This window comes from Vicugna pacos, chromosome 10, assembly GCF_048564905.1.
Source record: "Vicugna pacos chromosome 10, VicPac4, whole genome shotgun sequence".
Taxonomy (NCBI): domain Eukaryota; kingdom Metazoa; phylum Chordata; class Mammalia; order Artiodactyla; family Camelidae; genus Vicugna; species Vicugna pacos.
In genome coordinates, this window is record NC_132996.1 from 75376539 (window position 1) to 75397500 (window position 20962).

The 20962-nt window shown below is 59.2% G+C and overlaps 4 protein-coding genes across 5 annotated transcripts; 1 reads left to right on the forward strand and 3 right to left on the reverse strand.

The window, feature by feature from the left end:
* Window positions 1-670: 670 nt before the first annotated feature.
* Window positions 671-7451, reverse strand: RIC8A (RIC8 guanine nucleotide exchange factor A). Of its 2 annotated transcripts, none has more exons than XM_072970707.1 (10): window positions 5964-7451; window positions 5679-5726; window positions 5008-5592; window positions 4459-4550; window positions 3827-3977; window positions 2853-2948; window positions 2619-2763; window positions 2389-2533; window positions 1866-1985; window positions 671-1452 (listed from the first exon to the last, which is right to left on the reverse strand). In XM_072970707.1, the coding sequence occupies exons 1-10, from the start codon at window positions 6084-6086 to the stop codon at window positions 1332-1334; spliced, it is 1626 nt and encodes a 541-aa protein (XP_072826808.1). In that variant the 5' UTR covers window positions 6087-7451; the 3' UTR covers window positions 671-1331. The 2 variants fall into 2 exon arrangements, with proteins under 2 accessions (XP_072826808.1, XP_006219541.2); XM_006219479.4 differs by having other exon boundaries at window positions 6003-7449.
* Window positions 7452-7471: 20 nt separating this feature from the next.
* Window positions 7472-11766, forward strand: BET1L (Bet1 golgi vesicular membrane trafficking protein like). The gene is made up of 4 exons (XM_072970709.1): window positions 7472-7637; window positions 8806-8897; window positions 9133-9189; window positions 9320-11766. The coding sequence occupies exons 1-4, from the start codon at window positions 7619-7621 to the stop codon at window positions 9485-9487; spliced, it is 336 nt and encodes a 111-aa protein (XP_072826810.1). The 5' UTR covers window positions 7472-7618; the 3' UTR covers window positions 9488-11766.
* A 1198-nt stretch (window positions 11767-12964) lies between these two features.
* On the reverse strand, window positions 12965-16620 carry CIMAP1A (ciliary microtubule associated protein 1A). The gene is made up of 7 exons (XM_006219486.3): window positions 16454-16620; window positions 15801-15917; window positions 15417-15617; window positions 14855-14956; window positions 14591-14712; window positions 13653-13793; window positions 12965-13296 (listed from the first exon to the last, which is right to left on the reverse strand). Exons 2-7 carry the CDS (start codon window positions 15907-15909, stop codon window positions 13207-13209), a joined length of 765 nt encoding a protein of 254 aa, XP_006219548.2. The 5' UTR covers window positions 15910-15917; window positions 16454-16620; the 3' UTR covers window positions 12965-13206.
* Window positions 16621-17575: 955 nt separating this feature from the next.
* Window positions 17576-19079, reverse strand: SCGB1C1 (secretoglobin family 1C member 1). Its single transcript, XM_006219478.3, has 3 exons — window positions 18986-19079; window positions 18168-18367; window positions 17576-17738 (listed from the first exon to the last, which is right to left on the reverse strand). Exons 1-3 carry the CDS (start codon window positions 19038-19040, stop codon window positions 17706-17708), a joined length of 288 nt encoding a protein of 95 aa, XP_006219540.1. The 5' UTR covers window positions 19041-19079; the 3' UTR covers window positions 17576-17705.
* Window positions 19080-20962: the final 1883 nt, after the last annotated feature.

A 20962-nucleotide genomic window follows, 5' to 3' on the forward strand; every position in this document is an offset into this window, starting at 1 on the left:
GTGGAAAGGGGCGCCTGGGGCTGTGTGGGTGTCTCCCCTCTCCTGGGATAGCCCGAGGGCTGAGAACATTTGTCCCTGGATTCATCCCGGAGTTGTGCACAGGCCCTTTGGAGCACCCGGCACCCCATACTGTGGGTAACCCTGTCTTGTCCTCTCTACCCTGATGCCTTTCATATCAACCTCTCCCCCCAAAATTCACCTGTTTCAGACCATTCCAGCAGCATTCTGTCTCCCTGTCTCCACTCTCCCCAGCAAGGCCTTCTACCAATAATGCTACTAGAATTAACCTCTAAGACAGATGGCTTTACTCCCTTGGAAGCCTTGGCTGTGCTCAGGCCACACTGTTGTTGGGGCAGAACCTGCTGTGAGCTCCTTGCTTTTGTACAGGACCCCCCTGGGGCTGTCCCAAGGCCCAGCTCAAGTGGTACCTCCTAGGCAACCTTCCTGACCCCTGGCTCCTGCCCCGGTGCTCCCACCTTCCCGGCATCTTCTCTTCCCACTGGACGTCTGGGCTGGAGCCCACCTGGAGCATATTTAACTGACGCCTCAAGAACAAAACACAAGTGTGGACATCTGGGGAAAGTGCTGAACTCTAAGAGCGAAGTTAATTCTTAATTCTGCTTGTGCCTATACTTGATATTTTACATGTATATTCACACACACACACACATTCTTGTCTGGAACTCTTTATTCCAGAATGATGTTTCTGTGAAGCTTGGTGGTACATGATGGAAGTCTAGACTTATGGTTTCAGAGGGGACATTTTCCTTCACGTATTTATGGTCTAAGCCAACGGGAAGGATTGAGATTCAACTGCTACAACCAGTGAAAACTTGGGTGCTGAGTCAGGATCAAGGATGCAAGAGGCAACCAGCCCTGCACTCAATGGGGACAAAAACAGCAGCGCATACCTTGGAAGCGTGTTTCTGACATTAGCACATGAAGTTCCAGCAGGTCCTTTCCCCTGTCAAACGTGGCACCTGCCCGACACCAGCTCTGGGCCAGCAGGCCAGCTGTGGACATGCCTGCATCTGCAAGTGCCCATGCTCAGCCCTCGCCCTCCCAAATGCATGCTCATTCTGCCTTCAGTTAAGCCCTGCCCTCAGGCGCACATCAAGGCTGAGCTTCCCGAGTTATAGCAGGACAAGACCTTGCAGTGTCTTGCAGTCCTAGAGAGAAGAGAACGGACCAAAGGCGAATCATGGATAGAACTTTGGGCGTAAAGAGAAAGGGGTCCCCAAGTTGGAGGGAGCGATGTGGCTTCCCTGGGGCCTCAAGGACACCTCTGGAAGCAGCACCAGTTCTGAAGGGGAGCAGAAGAGCGGCCATTCTCAGTCGGGGTCCGAGTCAGGGTCCGAGGAGAGCTGCCCCTCCATGGTCTCACACATGGCATGCTGCAGGGATGTGAGCTGGCCCTGGGGACTCATCCCCATGGGCTGGATGACTCTGTGCCTGTGGGGAAAGGTCGTAGGGCTGGGGAAGGGGCCTGGGTTGGGGTGCAGGGGTCCTACGCACCCCCTGGCTGCTATTTTTCGCTCCACTAAGCTGCTCCTGTTTACTAGAGAAGGCTGGGTGGGAACTGTGTTAATCAGGCCTGAATCCTAACTGCTACCTAAGCTTTGAGACCTTAGGCAGTCTCTTAATTCCTCTGGGCCTCAGTTTTCATCAGCCGTTAAATGGACACAATACTGATCTCAACCCTAACCCTTCTCTAGGGGATTTCCTCCTCGACAGGTGATTTCAAACATTGATAATGCAATCTTCCCAGAATGTAAGCCCTCCTCTGACCCCACCTCCCAGGGCTCCCAAAAAAGGACATGGGTCCATCTCCCTGTAATGGCCCTAGGCCCCTCCATGCCACATACCTGGAGAGCTTATCAAACATGTTCACCAGCTTCATGGCCTCATGCTCCTTCTGCTCCTCTGTCATGCCCTCCATGGGGTTGGGTGGTTTTTCCTCTACCCTTCCAGTCACTGGGTTTATGCTGTTTTGTAAGAGAGGTGTGTGGGGAATGCATTAGAGACTCTTTAGGACAGGAGGAGGCTGCATGGGGTGGGGGAGCGCCTCATTTTCCTGCTTGGCCCTGGAATGGCAAGAAACCCATCTTCCTGGGTGTGGGGAGGCAAGGCAACTGCAGAAAAGACCTCCCTCCAGGAGCAGTTCCTGCCACTTGGACCACCTGGTCCCGCAGACTGCTCAGCCCCTTTCAGCCTCTGTGTTCAACAGAACTTCCTGATGTCAGAGTAAGTGTCGTTTAGAGACAGATGCTTCATCCCAAAAGGTCGTACCCATTTGTCACCCTGTCCCATCCACCCTGCGGGTCCAGGTGGGTGAGGGAATAGGGATGGGGGCTGAGTGAGGGGAGCCCGAGGATGGGGGGCACACACCTGGCCTTGGCTTCCTTATACTCCTCTGTGTCTGTGTCCTCGTCCTCCGAGTACTGGCCCTCAGGCCGGCCCCCGGCCATGAGGCCCCTAGCAGCCAGGAGGCCTGCGGCATTTCCGTAGCCCGTGTACTTGATGAATCGGGGCACTGAGGGGCAGGGCAGAAGTCAGTGCGCAAACGTGGCTTGGGAGGGGCTGGAGGGGGGCAGGCGAAAGCCAGTCCCCCCACTCACCACTCTCAGAGCACAGGACAAACAGGAACTCAGCAGCCACCCTCTTCACGTCGGTGTCCAGGTGCGTCATGAGGCGAACCAGCTTGTTCCGCAAGAGCTCCCCAACCTCTGGCCGGGTCCTCACGTCCCGCAGTGGGGGCAGCACCTGGGGAGGCAGCTGTCCCTAAGCCTGGGCCTAGAATGGCCAGGGTCTCTGACCAGGGCCCAGCCATGGCCCTTCGGCCCTGTACATACCTGTGCCTTCAGGAACTTCCTGGCAGGGCGGTGCATGCGGGCACACTCCGTCAGCACACTCAGCACAGGGGCGACGCTCTCCTTCAGCCTGTGCGTCTGCAGAGGAGCCTCTGTCACCGGGACTGTGCCCCACCTGACTTGAGGCCAGGCCGGGGGTGGGGGATGTGGTGCTCATGCACCACGTGGTCCTGGCAGGAGGCACTTAGGAAGAGGCCCCACCACGGTTAGTCAGCTGAGGGACCAACTGTGAGCAGTGGGTGTCTGTGTGAACTCTTGAGAGGGACAGGCATGGACCCTAAGTCAGGAGGCCATTCACATGCCATGTGACTTGAGGCAAATGACTCAACTGCCTTGAGTCTAACTTCCCTACCCATAAACCAGAGTTGTGGGGAAGTGTTTAAAGCTGTTAGCAAACCACCAGCACACAAGCCAGCTATGGGCAACATGGATTCTCACGGGCTCTACTAAATCTGAGCTGTCACATCCTTCAGCCTGTATGATGCCTGCGAATTACAGAGGGGCTGGGTGGAACCCCGACCAGCTGATGTCCCGTGGTGCAGCTGCAGGAATCAGGGAGTCTCTGGCTCGAGGATCCTGTGGGTCCCTTTAGTGATGCCAAGGAACAGCTGATGCTTACCACCAAGGTCTACTTGTGCAGAGTGACAATATGAGTCTAGGATCACAAGGAAGGGCCAGGAGGCTTCTCCGGACCACTCAAAAGCATCCACAAAGAGATCTAAAAAATGAGTTCTTTGCTAGATTCTGAAAACTTGCTTCCGTGTGTGGCAGGGTCTGCATGCTTCTCAGGGAGGAGGATCTGCCTTCCTACCTGCTAGACCATGGAGCAGCTGAAGGCACCCCCTGAATCACACTGGGGAGCTGCTCTCCACTTACCAGTGTGGACTGTGCAAAAGCAGTGACCACAGCTGCTTGAGAAAGCCTGGGCCAGAGCCACAGCAGGTCCCCCTGCCCACCTGGTGCAAACGCTTCTCCAGGAAGTTGAGGAGGACACGAATCACATCCATATTCACTCCCAAGAACTCCAAGGAGCCTTCGTGTGACTCCAGGGTGAGAAGGACGTCCAGACACTTGAGGGGCAGGTTTCCTAGGAGGTTCACTGTGTGGCTAGGGACAGACGGAAACGGGGGCTTGGTGAGTCCAATGCCCCAGCATAGGTACAACCCTTACTGTCACCTGCTGGGTCACATATGACATGAGCCAATGTCCAGGGGCCTGAGAAGCAGCACTAGGTACCAGAATCGTTGGGTGCACCCTCTGCAGATGCCCCACCTACCACACATCTGGGTGGAAGCATCATGAACAAAAATCAGAACCTGCCTAGACACAGGTCACCAAGAATAAATATGAATAATCACATTGCTCTATAGATACCCCACCGTCTGCTGCCTCTAACAAGGTTGAGTAGCACATTGCTGTCCCCAAACTTACAGCTCTTGTCTTAACCACATATTGTAAGTGTTGGAGGTCCCTGGAAACACACCGATGTCTGGTCCCACCCAGACAGATGAAGACGCTTTAGGGCTGGGAACCACCACCTAGACTTGTGAGCAGACTTCCCCAGCAGCATGATAGGCACCACCCTCACCCGTGGAACTCCTCTGTGCGGTCTCCAGCAGCAGCAACCATCACACAGTGCCGCAGAAGGGTCCCCAGGTGCCGGTAAAGGGCAGTGTCTTCCTGACCAAAGAGAAAGGGGTTTCTGTGAGAGAGAGCCCCATTCGCCCCCATTGCTGCCAGCCCACTCCAGGACCACGTGGACTAACTACGCATCTCCTCTACTGTACCCCTGGCTCCTCGTCCTCTCCTGGTGACCTTAAGAATACTCTTTTGGTTAAGAACATCAACAGACCCCTCTGGGATGAAGTCGCTCTGCTTCTAGCCCCACGCTCATTGCCTCTAGTGAGGAATCTTTGACGACCTCCCACAGACACCACAGTCCTCCCACCATGCTGCAAGATCCAGTTATGCCCTACAACTCGCTCAGAAACCGTTCTTGAGGCCCTTGTCCAATATGGGGATCTCCCTGCCTTCTCCTGGTGGGACACCCGAAAATTTGAAGATACTCGGCAGAGAAACAAATCCAGGATAACTCCAAGCTGTTATGATCCACCCACAGTTTGAGGTCAGCCCTCACCTCATCCACTTCCTTCTTGATGGAGTCGAAGGTGATGTTGAAGAGCACTTTGAGGATCTCCATAGCCCGCTCAGTCTCCTGGGTAGGGAGGAGCTCAGGGGGCCTCTCTTTGGGGGTCATTCCCAGAGTCAGCTCCAGCGCCTCCGTCAGCAGGTGCACTCCCTGCAGTTCCTGAAACAGCTGGTGGCGCACGTCGGTGCGAAGTGCCGTTAGCAAGAAGAGGAGGCGCAAATCAAAGAACTGGACGTCGTGCGGGAAGCTGCTCTGGCGGCACAGTCCCACGCGCTCGGCAAGCTTCGCCACTAGCCCGGCGTCTGCAGCCAGCGCCTGTGCCACAGGGCTGCTTAGCACGAGGTTGCACAGGCACTTAAGGGACTCGAGCACGACATCCATGTCCAGGGGCTCCGACTCCTTGGAGGCGGAGATGCCTGCATAGCAAGCAAGTGCCTGCAGGCTCTGGCGGCTGGTGAAAGAGTCCAGGCAGCTGCGGTCCCTGGACAGGATGCGGATGCTTTGCAACCAGATGACGCGGCGGCACGGTGGCAAGCCCTGCTCCAGGACGGAGACCAGCAGATCCGCCAGTCTCTGTGGGCAGGGAGAAGAGCGGTTCCACCAGGCTCCTGTACCTGGGCCACCCGTCCCTGCCCCTTTACCCCTCGGTGAGGACCCACCTTCCTGTCCTCCTGTTGGGCATCATCAAACGTGAAGCTCTGGGAGTTCTGCAAAGAGACCCAGAGGCTCAGAAGGCACAGACTCACCGGTGCAGGACCGCGGCTCCGCAGATAGGGGCATGAGGCCGCAGGCATGGCTCTGAACAGACTGCGCCCCACCCCGACACACCTGTCACCCAGCAACGCCTCCGAGTCAGCGCCCCTCCCCCACCGGCGCTCCCTTCCACGCTCACCACTCACGCCCCGCCAAAGCCAGCCACGCGCGCTGGCCCCACCCGGCCCCACCTCTTTCTTGCACGTCTCGCGTCCACAGCTCCCGCTCACCTCCCGGTTGTACGCGAGCAGAGCCTCCAAAATCACGTTCTCATCCCCCGTCTCCACGGCATCCGCAACCTCCCGGGGCTCCATGGCGGCCCCGGGACCTGGCGCCGGAAAAGCTGGACGAGCCTCGCTCCACAGTTCCGGGCCCGCGTCTGCCTGCCCCGCCCTAGCTCGGCACGCCGGGGAGGCCGGGACGGGGCGTGCGCGGCGCCGAGGGGCGGGGCCAGGGCGTGCGCGGTGCGGTCGGGACTGCGCGCGCGTTACAGTAGAGAGGCCTGGAGCAGCCTCCCGCAAGCTTGAAGGCTTTGCCACGGAGTCAGCTCGGGCTTCAAAAACCTATTTGGTGATCGTCCGACCTCAAGGCCCAAGTCGCCCCTGAACCGAGCAGTGACCCTCGCTTCTTGGGCCAGAATTCCCGGCAGGAGAGGACCTCAGCCCCCTACCCCTGCAACACACGAACACCAACAGCGCCTTGATGCACAGAGTGAATGAAATGTCCCGGGGAAAGCCAGGGTGGAAAGGACTTAGCAGCCCCGGGACCACTTGATTTGTTAAACAGGCATTTGAGTGCCTACTGCATGCGAGGAGCCAGGATGTGGGTGAACAGGACCCACAGGCCCCTGCCTTCGTGAAGCTTATGTTCCAGAGGTGAAGACAAAGAAAAACAGGCGAATGAGACGACTTTAGGCAGTCATAGTGCTGTGATTGAAGAAGAAAAGGGGCCTGATGGGCTTCAGAGGGGTCTGGGGAAGTGCCATTTTTGCTGAGACCGGACAATAAGAAGCGAGCCAGGAAAGGATCTGGGAGAAAGTCATTCAAGGCAGAAGGAGCAGCTAGTGCAGAGGTGGGAATGGCTGTGGTGGGAGAAACAGACCCTGATCATGTGCGGCGACTTCCTCGCTGTGTAAGCAGACACACGATCTGGCCTGGACTCAGTTTCCTCTTTTGAAAAGCACAGATGATAAAAGTTTCCATTTAAGTTGTTTGCCAGTAGGACTAAATGACAGACAGCAAATGCTCTATTACGGTGGGTGGGTAACTTATACAGTCCATCCACTGGTCCATCAGCTTTGTGCCAGGCGTCTTGTCAGTGAGCGAGTGCAAAGGCCAGAAGCACCGGCTCCCACCGTCCCCACTCCTCCACGCTCCCACCCCTCTTCCTGGTCTCATTTTTCCTTCGGAGTGCTTCACCCTGCAACTTCTGCGGCGCCCGCTCGTTCTAGGCACCGATGGCCACTTTGTCCTGAGCCCGCGCCTTCACCGCACCGCAGCCGGGCAGGGGCGCGACCTGGAGCCTCTCCCGCCTGGGAAAGGGCCCGTGAGCTCTGTCCAGTCAGGACCCGACGCCGCCTTCGGCAGGAATGGCTGTGGGAATGTCTGTCGGCACCAAAACTGCCAGCTAAGTCACTAACCACCCGGCAGTCCCATGAGCCAACGGCCCGTCCCGCCCCCAAGCCGAGCGGCGGGTTCCCAGCGCCGCGCCCCCGCGAGCCGGACCTCGGCCGGAAGCCGGGGCTGCGGAGGAAGGGGCGGGGCCGGAAGCACCTTTCCGCGGCTGCGCCACGTCCGAGGAGGCTGTCCCGAGCTGGTGCCGGACCCCGGGGTCGGAGCTGGGCGCGATGGCGGACTGGGCTCGGGGTGAGCGCGGAGGCAGGTGGCGGCGGGGCCGGCCGGAACCGACACCGCCCCCCGCAGGAGCCGCCCTCGCCCGCCACCGCCCCGCTGGGTGGCCTCGGCAGGGAGACCCTGCGGGCGGGCGGAGCCCGGGCCGGGCGGGCCGGGCTGCAGCTGGCAGCTCCGTGGAGGGGTCGCTGCGGCTCTGAGGGCGCTCCCGCCCAGCTGCTCCGCGAAGCTGCGGGGTCCTGATCCCGCAGTCCCCACCACCTCCGCCCCTGCGAGATGGCCTCCTGGTCGACAGGTCCCGGAGGGTAGCCCCCGAGGAGTGGGAGCTGCGCGTGTCGGGAGGGCCCAGGCAGGCCTCATACCGACTGGGGCTCGAGTTGCCCCATTTGCCGACTGGGAGCCCCTGTTTTCGTCTGCGAAATGGGATTCTGATGCTTGTCTCGCAGGGCTTTTGTGACCATTAAGGATACGAGCGGTCGGTAGGACGCTGACAGCTCTTGTTTTGGAGTGTGTACACGTCCATGATTCCTAAGGCTGCGTCCCTGTTAGATGAGTCACGTTGAAGCATCTGGCCCGAGGCAGATAGGTACTCTGAGCTTGGAGAGGTAGTTCTCACCCACCTGATAGGATGGTACTCCTGAATCATCAGACCCAGCCTGTGTCATGGGCCAGGTCTCAGCAAGCACCCTGCTCTGGGTGTCATACAAGACCCTATGTGGAATGCAGACGGGAGCAGACCTAGGTCCTGCTCTTGGGATCGACCCCTATTACTAAGTCTTCCCAAAGTCTTACCAGACTTTACTGGTTTTCTCTAAGAACAGGTCTCTTGTATGTCGCTGGTGACATCCATGGAGGGATGGTAAAGGTTCTGCCACAGAGCATCAGAAAGTGCTAGTTGGACTGAGCCCTCTGGAGGTGCCCACCCATCCCAGCCTGGATACCTACACTGGGCAGGTGCTCACACACACTGTAATTCATGTGGCCTGCATTGTGTGTAAAGTCCATGTGTTGGACCCGCGTGTTGGTGAGACCTGCTCAACACACAGGAAAGCCCAGTCCTCCCCGGACATGCCTTGGCCAGACAGGATTGTAGTGAGAGCCCTGAGGCCACAAAGAGCCGAGGTGCAGGGGTCAAGGGGTGCTTGTGGGAAGATGCATGCTCTCAGCCTCTCTCTTCTCTCAGCTCAGAGCCCTGGTGCTGTGGAGGAGATTCTAGACCGGGAGAACAAGCGGATGGCCGACAACCTGGCCTCCAAGGTCACCAGGCTCAAATCGGTCAGTGGTGGTCCTTTTCACCTCCACCTGGCACCCTGGAGCGGGGATCAGGGGGAGGGTACAGGCCTGGATGGGTTTCAGGTAGTTCCATTCTTGTCCCATCTATGGCAGCACTCACCTGCGTGAGGCCCAGGTGACACCTGGATCTCCTGATTTCTGTGGATTTTGTGGGAGGTCAGGTGCTGTCCATTATGTTTGTCCTGGCCTGACCCTGTTTCCTCTGTGTCCTGACCAGCTGGCCCTGGACATTGATAGGGATGCAGAGGACCAGAACCGGTACCTGGACGGCATGGTAAGGGTCTGCGGTTTGTGCGAGTGTCACAGTCAGCTCTGCCCCATACCACCTGCTGTGCAGGTCCCCACCTGTGTGCGTGTGTTGTGGCATCGCTGCCCTGTGTGACCATCCTGGGATTCCTCCTCAGGACTCGGATTTCACGAGCATGACGGGTCTACTTACGGGGAGCGTGAAGCGCTTTTCCACAATGGCGCGGTCTGGGCGAGACAACCGGAAGCTTCTGTGCGGTATGGCTGTGGGCCTGATCGTGGCCTTCTTCATCCTCTCCTACCTCCTGTCGAGGGCAAGGACGTGAGCCAGTGGGAACTGGCTTCTGTGGGTGCCTGGAGCACACAGAATCTTCCTCTGCCTGGCATCCTGGGCTCTGGAGGACCTGCCTACAAAATACTCTTTTGAAATGATGATCGTGGCTTAGGACTCTTCTTCCTGTGTGGCTGGGAGCCTCTGACCCCGTGAGCTCATGTTTGCTTGTCCTGTGTGTGCAAGGGGCCCATCCCCTTTGGAAAACCAAAGCCCAGCTCTCTCTACCACCTTGAATGCTAGAAGCCCCAGTAGGGCCTGGCCTAAGCAGAGCACCTGGGAATGGACACGGCCACCTGTGGCAGCAGGCTTTCCCCTGGCTCTCAGGGTTCTGACATCTCAAGGCTCCTCTGCCCTGTCCTTGTCTGGATAAGGCCACATCTGGTACTTGAGATGCCTGGAGTTGACACAGGAAGGGGGTGTGGCTGTGAACCTCGAACCATCGCCGTCACCTTCGACCAAGAGTCTTCGGTCTCAGAGATGGCAGTTGTTCCTGTCCAGGGCTGCTGGGCACCAGCGGACCAGTGAGAGCCAAGGGTCCTCTCAAGAGGCCTCTGCCTGCCCTCCAGTTCCACGACTGAAGCCAGACCTTCAGGGAAGGCAGGGGGTTGAGGATGGAGGAGTGAACTGCAGCCTTGGCTGAAGGCACAGAGCCCAGATCCTTGTGGATCTCCCAGGCATATATCCAGGAGCAGAAACTGACAACTTCTCAGGATTCAGGATCTACCTGGCACCAGAGACCAGATCTCTACAAATAGGCCCATCGGGCATTTCAGAGTCAGGCAGGGTGTGAGGAGGGCCTCGTGTGGTTATAGACAGGAAGCTTCAGGTAAGGGCTCTCTTCACAGAACCTATAGATTGCTTCTTCAGGGTCATGGGTAGTTTCCACCAAGCCTGGCCCTTCCACCTGCAACATTCTCTTGCCTCTCCCTGCACTCTCATTCCCCACTTGGCCAGTCCCCTGCTCACACGAACTGAACCACAGGCCCAGACAAACCAGTGTCTTTTTCTTGCCCCACTGTGAGATCCCAGCATTCTTATCTTCACATAAAAACACCTGTAAGAAGCACGTCATTAGCCCTGTGTCCTTTCTTCTCTGTGTCCCCGTCTTCTGCCGTCATGGTTACTCCCTCTTACTCCCCAAGGCCCATTGGCTCCCTGTCCACCTACTCGCACACTCATACCACTTGTGGTCACACATGTCAGCCACAGCCTGGCACCTGTGGGCCCCTGCCGCCTGCCTCGCTCTGCCTCTGGCCACCTGAGCTGCTGGTGCTGCTGCTGCTGCTGCTACTCCTCTCCCTTGCTGTCCACCCAGCAGGCCTGGCTCTCATGCACTCACCACAGCACCCTTCTCTCTTCTACCCGACCTGGATGGGCCCCTCAGCCTCCTGAGGAGGAGGATCCCACCTCTGATTTCTGTTCTGACTGCCCCCACCCCCCCAGCACGTGCTGCTTTCTCACCCGGTGAGGTTGGCTTCCTTGCCTCCATGTCTCTGGGCTTGGCTGTTTCCCTGCCCTCCTTGAAACCCTTCACAGGCCCTGTGGCCTTGCCCTAGTCTGCACTGGCCCTGCGCACCACAGCTTTGGCTTAGTGCTCACTCATCTCGGGTTGAACCTCGTCGAGGGGACTGGCTCACTGCTCACCAAGCTCATGGCTGTTGCCCGTGTAGCATCTCCATCTGGTTGTTGCAGGCACTGCAGGCACACCCAAACCTGAGCTCTGTGCCCCCCCCCCCCCGCTTCTGGGCCTGCTAACCTTGCTTCTTGAGAACGTGGCTCAGCCGTGGCAGCCACGCCCCTGAGCACCAGAGGATGCCCTTACATGCTGGGCCCACTCGACTTGCCAACACAGACCAGGAGTTTAGAGTTTGCACGTCTAACTCGGTGTCCTCCAGGAGTGCTTTGCCATCTCAGACCTCCGGCTGCTACATTTTCTCTGCAGCCCTTCTATCTATTTTGGGGTCTGAGTTGTAGTTTCTCCAGTTTACTTTTTTGTTTCTCATTCTTACTGTTAGAATGAGTTCCTGAAGGGGCCGTGTGTCACTGTGTCAGTAGAGTTTCCTGCGAGGCTTTCTCCCTCCTCCCACTCAGCCTTATTCCTGTGGATAAGTCAGGTTTGTGGGTGTTGATCCCTAAGACTGTAAAGCAGAGCAGGAGTTGGGGCCCCTCTGTGCCAAGTGAACACAAGCTGCCAGGCTCTATCCGTAAGTCAAGGACAAGGCATTTAGCAATAAAAATAATTTGGAATAAACAGCCTCGTGATGAAGTAAACACATAGTCTCGTGTTCTCGTCTCCTTGGGGGCTTCAGAGAGCTTTGTCTGGGACTGAGCCTGGCCCACAGACGGGCTGTGGGCACTGATGGTCTAGACTCTGCTTCTTTCCCCATCTCCAGTTCTCCTGGGCCCTGCTTCCCTCCTCACTCACTGCCTCAGGCAGGCAGACGTGGCCTCGCCACTTCCTGCTGCTGGACCTCTCTGTGCCCAGCCAAGGTTCTGTGACTCAGGTGAGAGCATGATGGCATTACCTCCTCAGGATTAAATGCATGCGTGTGGGGTGTGTAGGATAAGTAGCCTGACGTGGTCACAGCTGAGTGAGTCTGAGCAGCCGTGCTGTGCTTTGTGCAGCTATAGCCGGCAGTGCCACCGGGGTGACGGGGCTCCTCACCCAAGGTCCTCAGTGACTTCTCTCCAGGGCTGGGGTGAAGTTCCGACTGCACTCCTCAGAACTGGCCTTGGACTCGAGGGCACCCTCAGGAAACACTCCTCTTCATCCCAGCTCAGACACCCCTTCCCTGCCCACATCCCCCTCTGCCTCCTGTGTTATTTTGATGTACAGCTGGTCACCTTTAAACTTAGCCATTTAAAATTGCAGTAATCATTTGTCTCTGACGGTTACTGCTGGTATCTGAGACAAGCACGGCGGTGACAGTGGTCTCTGCTCTGCGACGTCAAGGCCTTCTTTTGAGAGGCTGGCACTGCCATCCCCTGAAGGCTCGCTCGCGTGTCTGCAGGCTGTTGCTGGTGCGGGCTGAGGGCCCGGCTGGTCACCGCCTCGCCGCGTGCTGAGCTTCCTCACAGAGAGGGGGACACCCGGGCAGAAGTAGTTTCCTTCGCATGTTGTGGGGTCTGACCCCAGAGGTCGCTTCATTCAGGACAGTCATAGGCTCTGGTCCAGATTCCAAGGGAGGGGCACTGACCCCACCTCGGCAGAGTCAGGGGAGAGTCAGTCACAGGGCAGTCTGACCCCATGGGAGGGGCGGACGCAGGTGTGATCATCTTTGGAGGATACGACGAATCGCGGAGGGCGGGGCTCAAGGCAGAATCAGAAGGGTGGGCACAGCGGCGTCTGATGCTCCACTCAGACCCCAGGCCCTGGAAGCAAGGATGGGACCTGACGTGGACGGGCCTGACAGCCGATGGGGGCCCCTTTCTGGAAAAGCTTGATCTTCCCCCAAGACAAACCCATTACTAGTGGAATCCATGATTTATTATATATCTGGGCACTGCAGGAAACAAGTGTAGCAAATGGGAAAGTAACATAGGAAAAATAACTGGTCACGACCATCTGAACAAGCGTACTCTGCCCTGCAGGGCCAGTCCGGCTGCAGCCCAGCTGGTGGAGGGGGCGCCCAGGGCCCTGAGCCCAGGGGGCCTGCCGTCGGGGGAACAGGGTGTGCGGAGGCTCAGAGGGATGGGTGGGCGGAGCCGGGGCTATTCCGCATCCACGACCAGGGGTGTCATATAGTCAGAGTGTTTGATGCCAAAGGTGACGATGGGGGCACAGGGCTTGGTCACTGTAACCTAGGGGGGGAAAGCCTGTGAGGAGCTGGGCCCCTGCCCCCACCCCGCAGGCTCTGCCCTCACTGGGGCTGGGACTGCTGAGGGCATTTCTACTTTCCCTCTTAAACCCCGGGCCACAGTGACCAGCAGGAAGTTCACGCTGCTAGGCTTGACCACAGAGCAGCACCCACTGTCACTAGTGCGTGGGGGTACTGAGGGACACAGAGCCCGCCAGCCGGGGAGAGGTCTGGTGCCGGAACGCGCAGCGTTCCGAGGGTGCCTGGCCACTGCGACTGTTGCGGGCTCACAGGCCCTTCCCCACGCCACCCCTCTGTGCCACGTCAGCCACCCCACCCCGGGCTATGCTCCTGCCAGACCTTCTCGGGGCTGTGGGCTCCTGGTCCTGGCTTGGGAGTTTTGTCCCCCGCGGGCTCCACTCGGGCAGCCATGGTGTACTGTGGAGCCTTGAACTTAGTCACCTGGACGTCTGTCTGGCGGTAGGCCGCGGGACCTGGGGTCTGGGAGGTGAAAGAAGCTCAGAGAGGCTCAGCCTGCCAGGGCAGGGGACCCCAGAGGACAGGGCCAGCATCAGACAGTGGATTTCTGGCCCACTGTGTGTCTGTGTCTCTGTCTCAGGGGCCCCTTCTGTCTCTAGACGACAGCCACACCATGGGACATTGCCCCAGTGCTGTGGGACCCCTTCCCTATGTGGGACATAACCCTCTCTTCAGCCTCACAGAGGCAATGACACCCTAGTCTGTGCCAGCCTCAGGCTTGTTCCTTCTATATGTGTGTGTGAGAGAGGCCTCTTCCTAGCTGGAACGCTGTCCTGTGGGACTCAAGGGCCATGGGCTGGGCTGGGCTGGTGTGGTCGGTGGTGCTGTGATGCCACTGTGCCAGGCTCCCCAGGCTCCCCAGGCTCCCCAGGCTCCCCAAGCTCCCGGGCACATGAGCACTTCAGGGCCTTTGCACTGGCTGTTTCTGCAGCCAGAACCCTCCTCCCCCAAATACGTCACAGTTTATTTTTCTCCTCTTTTCTCCTCAGGTTCCTACATGCCACCCTATCTAAGACTGATCCTCGCCCTTCAATCAGCACCCCATAAACCCTTCCCTGTTCATCCCTCCTCAGTACTGTTGCTGTATGCATGCCTGGGTCTTGTCCTCTCTGTCCTTGTCCATTGTCTGCCCTCACCACTGGAATGTAACCCGAGGGTGGGTGGGGCTAGATGTGTGGCTGGTGGGTCCTAAGTTCTGGGGGAAGGGGTTATCTCTCTAGGGGGTAAGCAGTGCTCTGCCCCAGCTGGGCGACCCTTGCCTTGTGCAGATCATCGCTGAAGCTGCCCAGCTTGCTGCGGCCCTTTATGGAGAAGGAGGGCTGGGAGACCTTGCCGACAGTGTGGGGCCCCATCACCACAGGCAGCATGTAGGCAGCGGGGCCTGTGGGGTGCACGAGCGTTAAATCCCAGACTGGGTTCTTCCCTGGGCTTTCCACCTACAGGAGGTCAGGCTGGGCCCCCTCACCCGCCCTACCCAGGAGTCCCAACCCACTCAGCCCTGGGCCACTGGGGCTGCTGCAGACCTGGGGTACTGTCCACTCGGAAGGTCTTGGTCCGGGCAGAGATGGAGTGGCTGGGTGCCGAGTCAAACACATGCCTGGTCGATTTCTCTGGAAAGTAGTCACCTGGGGGTGTTGGGGAGGCATGGAGTGGGTGTGGGAGGGTGAGGACGATCCAAACAGATGCCTGGCCCTGCTCAGGCACCTCAGGCGGGACCCCGACGTTGCAGGCGTGGGGCCTCTGGGCCCCAGTGGGTGGTGACTAGGGTTGTTCAAGGGGTGTCCCGGATGGAAATGCTGGCTGCGGGAGCCCGGGAGACAGGCGCCAGTTTTGAGGAGGGAGGGTGGGTCTGATGTGGGCCTGGGGTTAGGGTTAGGAAAGGCCCAGGTCACAGTTGGGCGTGAGAGTCTCAGAGGCTGCACTGGGGTCCCAGCTCCCCGACCCCGGCCTGATGGTGCCTCTTCACGAGGAGGAGGTGCGCCAGGAGGGTGGGGACAGCTGTGCTCCTCACACCCGTGGCTCACCAGGCCTGCAGTGGCCACCAACAGGGCTGGTCGGGGCTAAGGCTGGGCCAGGGCCCCTCACCGGGGCCGGGAGTCAGCATGGTCTTAGTGTGGTAGCGCCCCAGGATGGAGTAGGCAGGGCCGACGTCCTTGCCGGTCCTCAGTATCTTGGGGTTCATGCTGTAGCGGGGCCCCGGGGAACAATTCTCTGCCAGGAGCATGGGGGCCCCTCGGAAGCTGTAGGCGGGTGCACGCAGTTTGGTGGGCGTGTGCTTCACAAAGCCTGTGGTGGGGGTGGCAGGGGCTCTGAGCAGCCTGGAGCCAGACCCTGCCCTTCCCCCTACCCCCCATTGACCCAGAGGGGTTGATGGGTCGGGAGTCAGGGGTGAGCCCCAGCCCTCCCCAGGCCCACCCCAGATCTGGGTCCTGCCCCACCAGTGTCCCTCCCGGGCTCCCGAGCACTTACCCATGGTGGGTGGAATCAGGTACTTGGGTCCAGGGCTGCTGTAGAGCGCCATGATAGGCCCCCGGGGACGATGGGGCCTCCAGGCGCCCACCCATACCTCCTCCGCCATGACTGGCTCTGTCCACGGATGAGAGGGTGACCAGGTGCTGGGAGGCCCAGGTCCTCCACCCTTATCCCAGACTTTGCCCCCACTGATGGACAGAACTGCAGCTCACAGCCTCCTCAGCAGGGTCTCAAGCTGGGGCCCAGACTCAAGAGCAGTGGGAGTTTCTGCTTTGGGCAGTGGGTCTCCTCTGCAGCACCAGCCACAAGAGGGGGAGCATCATCCCTCGGGGACAAGCCCTTAAGAGGTGTCTCTCAGCACTCACCAGCCACCCTCATTGGCTCTAAGGGGGTCTGGGCAGGTTCCTCTTACTCAGAGGACCCGGGTGTGAGTCTCAGAGGCTGCACTGGGGTCCCAGCTCCCCGACCCCGGCCTGATGGTGCCTCTTCACGAGGAGGAGGTGCGCCAGGAGGGTGGGGACAGCTGTGCTCCTCACACCCGTGGCTCACCAGGCCTGCAGTGGGCAAGGAGCAGTGGGCAAAGGTGGGGAACCTCTTGGATGAGACTCTGCCGTGGAGGCAGGGAGGGACCACTCCGGAAGGGCCCTTACCTCTTTGGTCCAGAAGCAGCACTCAGAGAGACCTACGGACCCAGCCTCCTCAGAGGCGGTCCTGCCACACCAGCCTTGCTGCCAGGGAGTTCCAGAAAAGGAGCGTGGAGAGGAAGGCCTCTCTTTCTCTCTCTTCTCCCCCTGGGGGCTTCAAGAATTGGGGAGGGGTCCCGGCCCCTGAGCTCTAGAATGTGGTTCTGTGGGATGGTAGGTTCTAGATCACCGCATGTATGATGGAGACAATGGCCTGGGCCCGAGGGACCCCACCCTTGCCATGCACGGCTCGGGTCCCAGGACTTTGCTTCACTCTTTGTGGTAGTGTGCTGGACAGAGGTGCAGGGGGCAGGAAAGAGGACAGCTAGGTCCTGGACTGGGACAGTGAGGCCTTGGGCCCTAGAGCCAGAGTGGCCCAGGAGTGAAGGTCGTGAGGGGCAGGCCTGCCCCCGGTGGAGACCACTGAGCTGGGGAAACTGAGGCACGGCAGGCTTTGGCCTTCGAGGGTCCTGGGACTCAGGGTGCAGTAGGGTCTGTGCTGGCGGGGGGTGGGGGTGGGAGCTGGCACGGGTTGCTTCTGCTTTCCTGAGGGACCCTCCTCTGACCTTGCTCTCCCTCCTGCTCATGATGGCTGTGCCCACCCGTCGGACCCTGAGTGCCCTCATTAGCAGGTTCCTCTTGGGGCTCCGGCTAGGGCTCTGCCTTTTTCCTTTGGTGACTTCTCAACACCCTAACCCGTGCCACGTGCATATTGTACATGTTTATTGTCTCAAAACAATAGTTTTCAGATGCACGTGCCCCCACCCAGCCTGTTACCCCAGCCCTGGCCACTTTGTTTCTGGGGCTCTTTGCCCCTCCCTGCTCTGAACCTCTGCCCCTGCCTCCGCCCGCTGCCTCTGCAGACCTTCTTGGGTCCTGACACCTCCCTGCACTCACAAGTCTGCCTGTCTGTCTATCTTGCTCTGTCCCCCTGCCAACATGGGCATCTGCCTGGGTTTCCACTGGTGGGTCTGCCCTCTACGTGGGGTCACTTGTAGTGCATGCTCCACTCACGTGACCCTCTGTAGATGCGTCTGTATGAGTGTGTAGTCCTGTCCCTGAGGGTGGGGAGAGACAGGAGCCAGAGCCTGAGCTACAGGAGACTTTATTGATTGGATGGTTTGAGGATAAAGTCAGGCTTGGGGAAGTGGTAGGGTGGAGCTGCCGTGGTTGCTTGTGTAGCTGGTCCTACGGCTGCTTGGAGCCATGTCTGCGTCCACTAGGAGCCATCCTGACTGCCCAGCACTTGCACCTGGAAGGCAAACATGTGTGGGCCAAGAGTCCCGGGGGTCCCATGTCTGGTGGTCAGTGACCAGGCAGACAGGCCCAGGCCAGCTTCTGGGGGATAGTGAGCTCAGCACGGTGCAGCCAGTCCCCTTGTAGCAGCTGGGGAAGCAGTGTGTGCATGTTTGAGTGTGTGTGTGTGCGCGCGTGCACACGCACGCATGTGCGCCCAAGGGGAGGCTGGGGGCTGCTCTGCAGGCAGTGAGGTCTGAGGTGTCCACCTCTGCTGGCTGAGGCAGGTCAGGGGGTCTGTGGGGTGGTAGGGTATGGGGTCACTGCATTGGCTGAGCGATCATGGCCACGGCATTTGGTGGAGGGCCTGAGGAGTAGGGCTGTGGGTCTTGCTGGGGCTTCAGGCTTCTAGGGATCGGAGTGCCCCCACCCCCCACCATGGTACCAGCAGCTTGATGAGCTCCGCCTTGTGCATGGGCTGCAGGCCATCTATGCAGGACTTGAGTTCAGCCATTGCTGCCTTGGCATCTGCATTGACGTCGTACTGGCCCAGGGGCCCTTCATAGAGCTCCTCTGGGGACCCCACCAGCAGCGTTTGCAGGAAGTCCATGAATATCTCATTGGTGTCCTCCCCTGTGGCCAGCCCTGTGTTGTGGGCACAGGCTGATGCCATTCCAGCCCCAGCCCCAGACCTCCCAGTGCTCCAACCTTGGGGGTCTCCAGACCTCCCCCACCAATGCCCACCTCACCTGCCCCAGCTCTTCCTCCACAGCACCCCTCGCCTCCACCTGCCCACAGACCCCTCCTGTCAATCCTAAGCTCAGCTGCCTCTTTCCACTCTGGGCTCTCCAGCATCGCTAGGGAAGGGAAGTCAAGCCTTGGACGTGTGGAAATGTCCCCTCCGTGTGAGGCTGGCTGACCTGGGGCTTGGGTCCGGGTCAGGGTCAGCCTGGGCTAGGGTGGGTTGACAATGCTGGGCTTGGTGGCGACGCTGGGGCTGGGACAGAGGCTGAAGCTGGGCTGGGGTCTGGGCTGCTTTGGCTTGGTCTTTGGTTGGGGTGGGGTTGTGTGGGGACTGCGGTGGGCAAGGGCAGCAGGGTTGTTGCCGACGTCTGTGTTCTGTGATGAAGGAGGGTTGGGGTGCCTGGGAAGGTGGCACCAATCACTGTGGGGGCCCAGTACCTGGATTTCTAGCTTCCCAGGTTCCCGCCCATCCCCCGTGCACCCTCCCCCTCCATGTGCTGCCTGTGGGCGCAGACTCACCGCAGGTGCAGAGCCAGATGAGGGCTGCGAGCAGGAGGGCGCGGCTCCCCTTCATGGCCAACAGCGGAGGCTCCTCAGGAACAGCCTCAGACGGCTTTATGCCTCACACACACGCTGTCCTGGGGGCGGGCCCGACCTGCCCATCAGGTCCTGGCCAGTGAAAGCACAGGTGCGGCAGCCGAGGGTGTGTCCTCGCCTGGCCCTGCAGGGGGTGCCGAGCAGCAAGGGGTCTGGGGTGTTGTGAGAGGGTGGCTGGTGGACACAGGTCAGGGGTCACAGGAGCCTGGTCGGTGAGGAGGGCCGGGGCCGGGGGGGAGGCCTCCGGCCTCCGGCCTCGCGTGGCTTGTGCCTGAGAGTGGCAGGCTTTCCCGCTGGGCCCAGGCATTTCTTTTGGGTGGGGAGTCCCCTCCCTGCTCAGCGCACTTCATGGGCTGGCGTTAGGCTGAGTCCTGAGACAGCCTGGAGGTCTCCAGTGGGGCAGGGGTGGGGGGTTTCCTGGGGGCTTCCAGGAGCCTACGGGTGTGTGTGATGGGAGGTGGGCCCAGGGCCACAGGAGGCCTGAAGTGGGCAACCGTGTGCAGGGAACAGAGGGTGGGCCTGAGAGTGACCAAGGCGCCAAGAGCTGTGCCCTCTGCGGGGCCTGGTGGGATTACCTTGTCACCGCGGGAGGTGAGGAGGGGCTACAGTCTGAGACTCAGCTTCCCTCTGTGGTCAGTTCAGCTCAGGGCAGTCCAGGATCTGGGGGAGACAGTCCAATGTTACGATGGAGAAAGGGGGCTGGGGTACCTGGGCCACTAACCAGACGCTGGAGCCTGGCCCTTCCTTCGTGGGCCCGGCCCCTCTTCCCCTGTCCCGTGCTGCCACCTGGTGGCTGATGGCATCCTGCAGGACAGGCCCAGGGGCTCCTCGTTCAGCACTGACCTGCACCTCACCAAACCTCCAGACTGACCTTGTCTGGGCTAGTTACCACGACATCACTAGCCACCCTGCCCCTCACTTGCCCCCAGCCGGCCCTAAGTCTGTCAGACTGCAGGCCCTTGTGTCCCCCGAGCGCATGGAACTTCTCGTTCATTCAGGTGCCTGTTCCTAACAGGTATTCTGAATCCCCTTCGCTAACATGAAATGAAATCCTACTCACACACATAGTTCCCAGGAAATAGGAGACGTGATGTAAGATGAGCTCATCTGTAGCAGACAAAGTGGCTGTGTGGATGAGACTGACTGGGCAAATCTGAGCCCCTGGTCCCCAAGGGCCCCGGGGTTCTGGTCAGCGGGACAGCCTTTGCTCTGATTGGGCTCTGATGGACCTATCATCCTCTTTAGCTCAGTGGTCCTCTGGCTGCTTGCTGGGTCACCTGGAGAGACATTTCAAAGTGCTGTCCTGGGCTTTAGCAGAGCCTAGACCCATGGAAGCAGGGCCCCCAGGGGTGGGGCTGAATCCCTCCAGTCCTGATGGGGCTCCTCCTGCCCAGCATCCATTCCCCTTCCTCTCCGCTTTTCTCCCAGCCTCCAGGGTGCTGGTTTGATATATCAAAACCACTTTTTAATGACTTAAGTGAAGTTGTTTTAATCCACTTGGTTATGACAGAGACCAAAAAAAAAGTTATTTCGGAAAGTAAACTTGTTTTGATCTAGGAATGAAGTGAGCTGTGTCAGGATGTCACTCCCTAGCCACAGGGGACTGGATGTCAGCTCCTGGTTGGTTAAGCCGACTCTCGAGAACCTCACCTTGGGTGGGTCCTTAGTGCTGCCGTGACTTCCTAGACCCCCAGGATGGATGTCCTCAACATATGTGCTATGGCTGTGGTCACACTGCCCGGGAGGTCTTACCCTCTGGGCCTCAGCTCTTGTTTCACTGAGAAACTGAAGTAATCAGAAGAAAAACTACACACAGTGCTATCAGCAAATCTACCACCCTGCCTTCACTTCCAGGTTAGTGTTTACTCCTGCTGCAGGAGAGGACCTGTCTTCACACAC

Coding starts and splice junctions, on each gene's coding strand:
- SCGB1C1 (XM_006219478.3), bottom strand. CDS start 19,040: ATGAAGGGGAGCCGCGCCCTCCTGCTCGCAGCCCTCATCTGGCTCTGC. Junction 18,368..18,985: donor CATCTGGCTCTGCACCTGCG/GTGAGTCTGCGC, acceptor CCCACAACACAG/GGCTGGCCACAGGGGAGGAC. Junction 17,739..18,167: donor CGGAGCTCATCAAGCTGCTG/GTACCATGGTGG, acceptor TTTGCCTTCCAG/GTGCAAGTGCTGGGCAGTCA.
- CIMAP1A (XM_006219486.3), bottom strand. CDS start 15,909: ATGGCGGAGGAGGTATGGGTGGGCGCCTGGAGGCCCCATCGTCCCCGG. Junction 14,957..15,416: donor CATGCTGACTCCCGGCCCCG/GTGAGGGGCCCT, acceptor CAACACCCCCAG/GTGACTACTTTCCAGAGAAA. Junction 14,713..14,854: donor CCGAGTGGACAGTACCCCAG/GTCTGCAGCAGC, acceptor TGCACCCCACAG/GCCCCGCTGCCTACATGCTG.
- RIC8A (XM_072970707.1), bottom strand. CDS start 6,086: ATGGAGCCCCGGGAGGTTGCGGATGCCGTGGAGACGGGGGATGAGAAC. Junction 3,978..4,458: donor CGCACAGAGGAGTTCCACGG/GTGAGGGTGGTG, acceptor GTCTGTCCCTAG/CCACACAGTGAACCTCCTAG. Junction 2,534..2,618: donor TGTCCTGTGCTCTGAGAGTG/GTGAGTGGGGGG, acceptor CCTGCCCCTCAG/TGCCCCGATTCATCAAGTAC.
- BET1L (XM_072970709.1), top strand. Junction 8,898..9,132: donor AGGTCACCAGGCTCAAATCG/GTCAGTGGTGGT, acceptor TGTCCTGACCAG/CTGGCCCTGGACATTGATAG. Junction 9,190..9,319: donor ACCGGTACCTGGACGGCATG/GTAAGGGTCTGC, acceptor ATTCCTCCTCAG/GACTCGGATTTCACGAGCAT.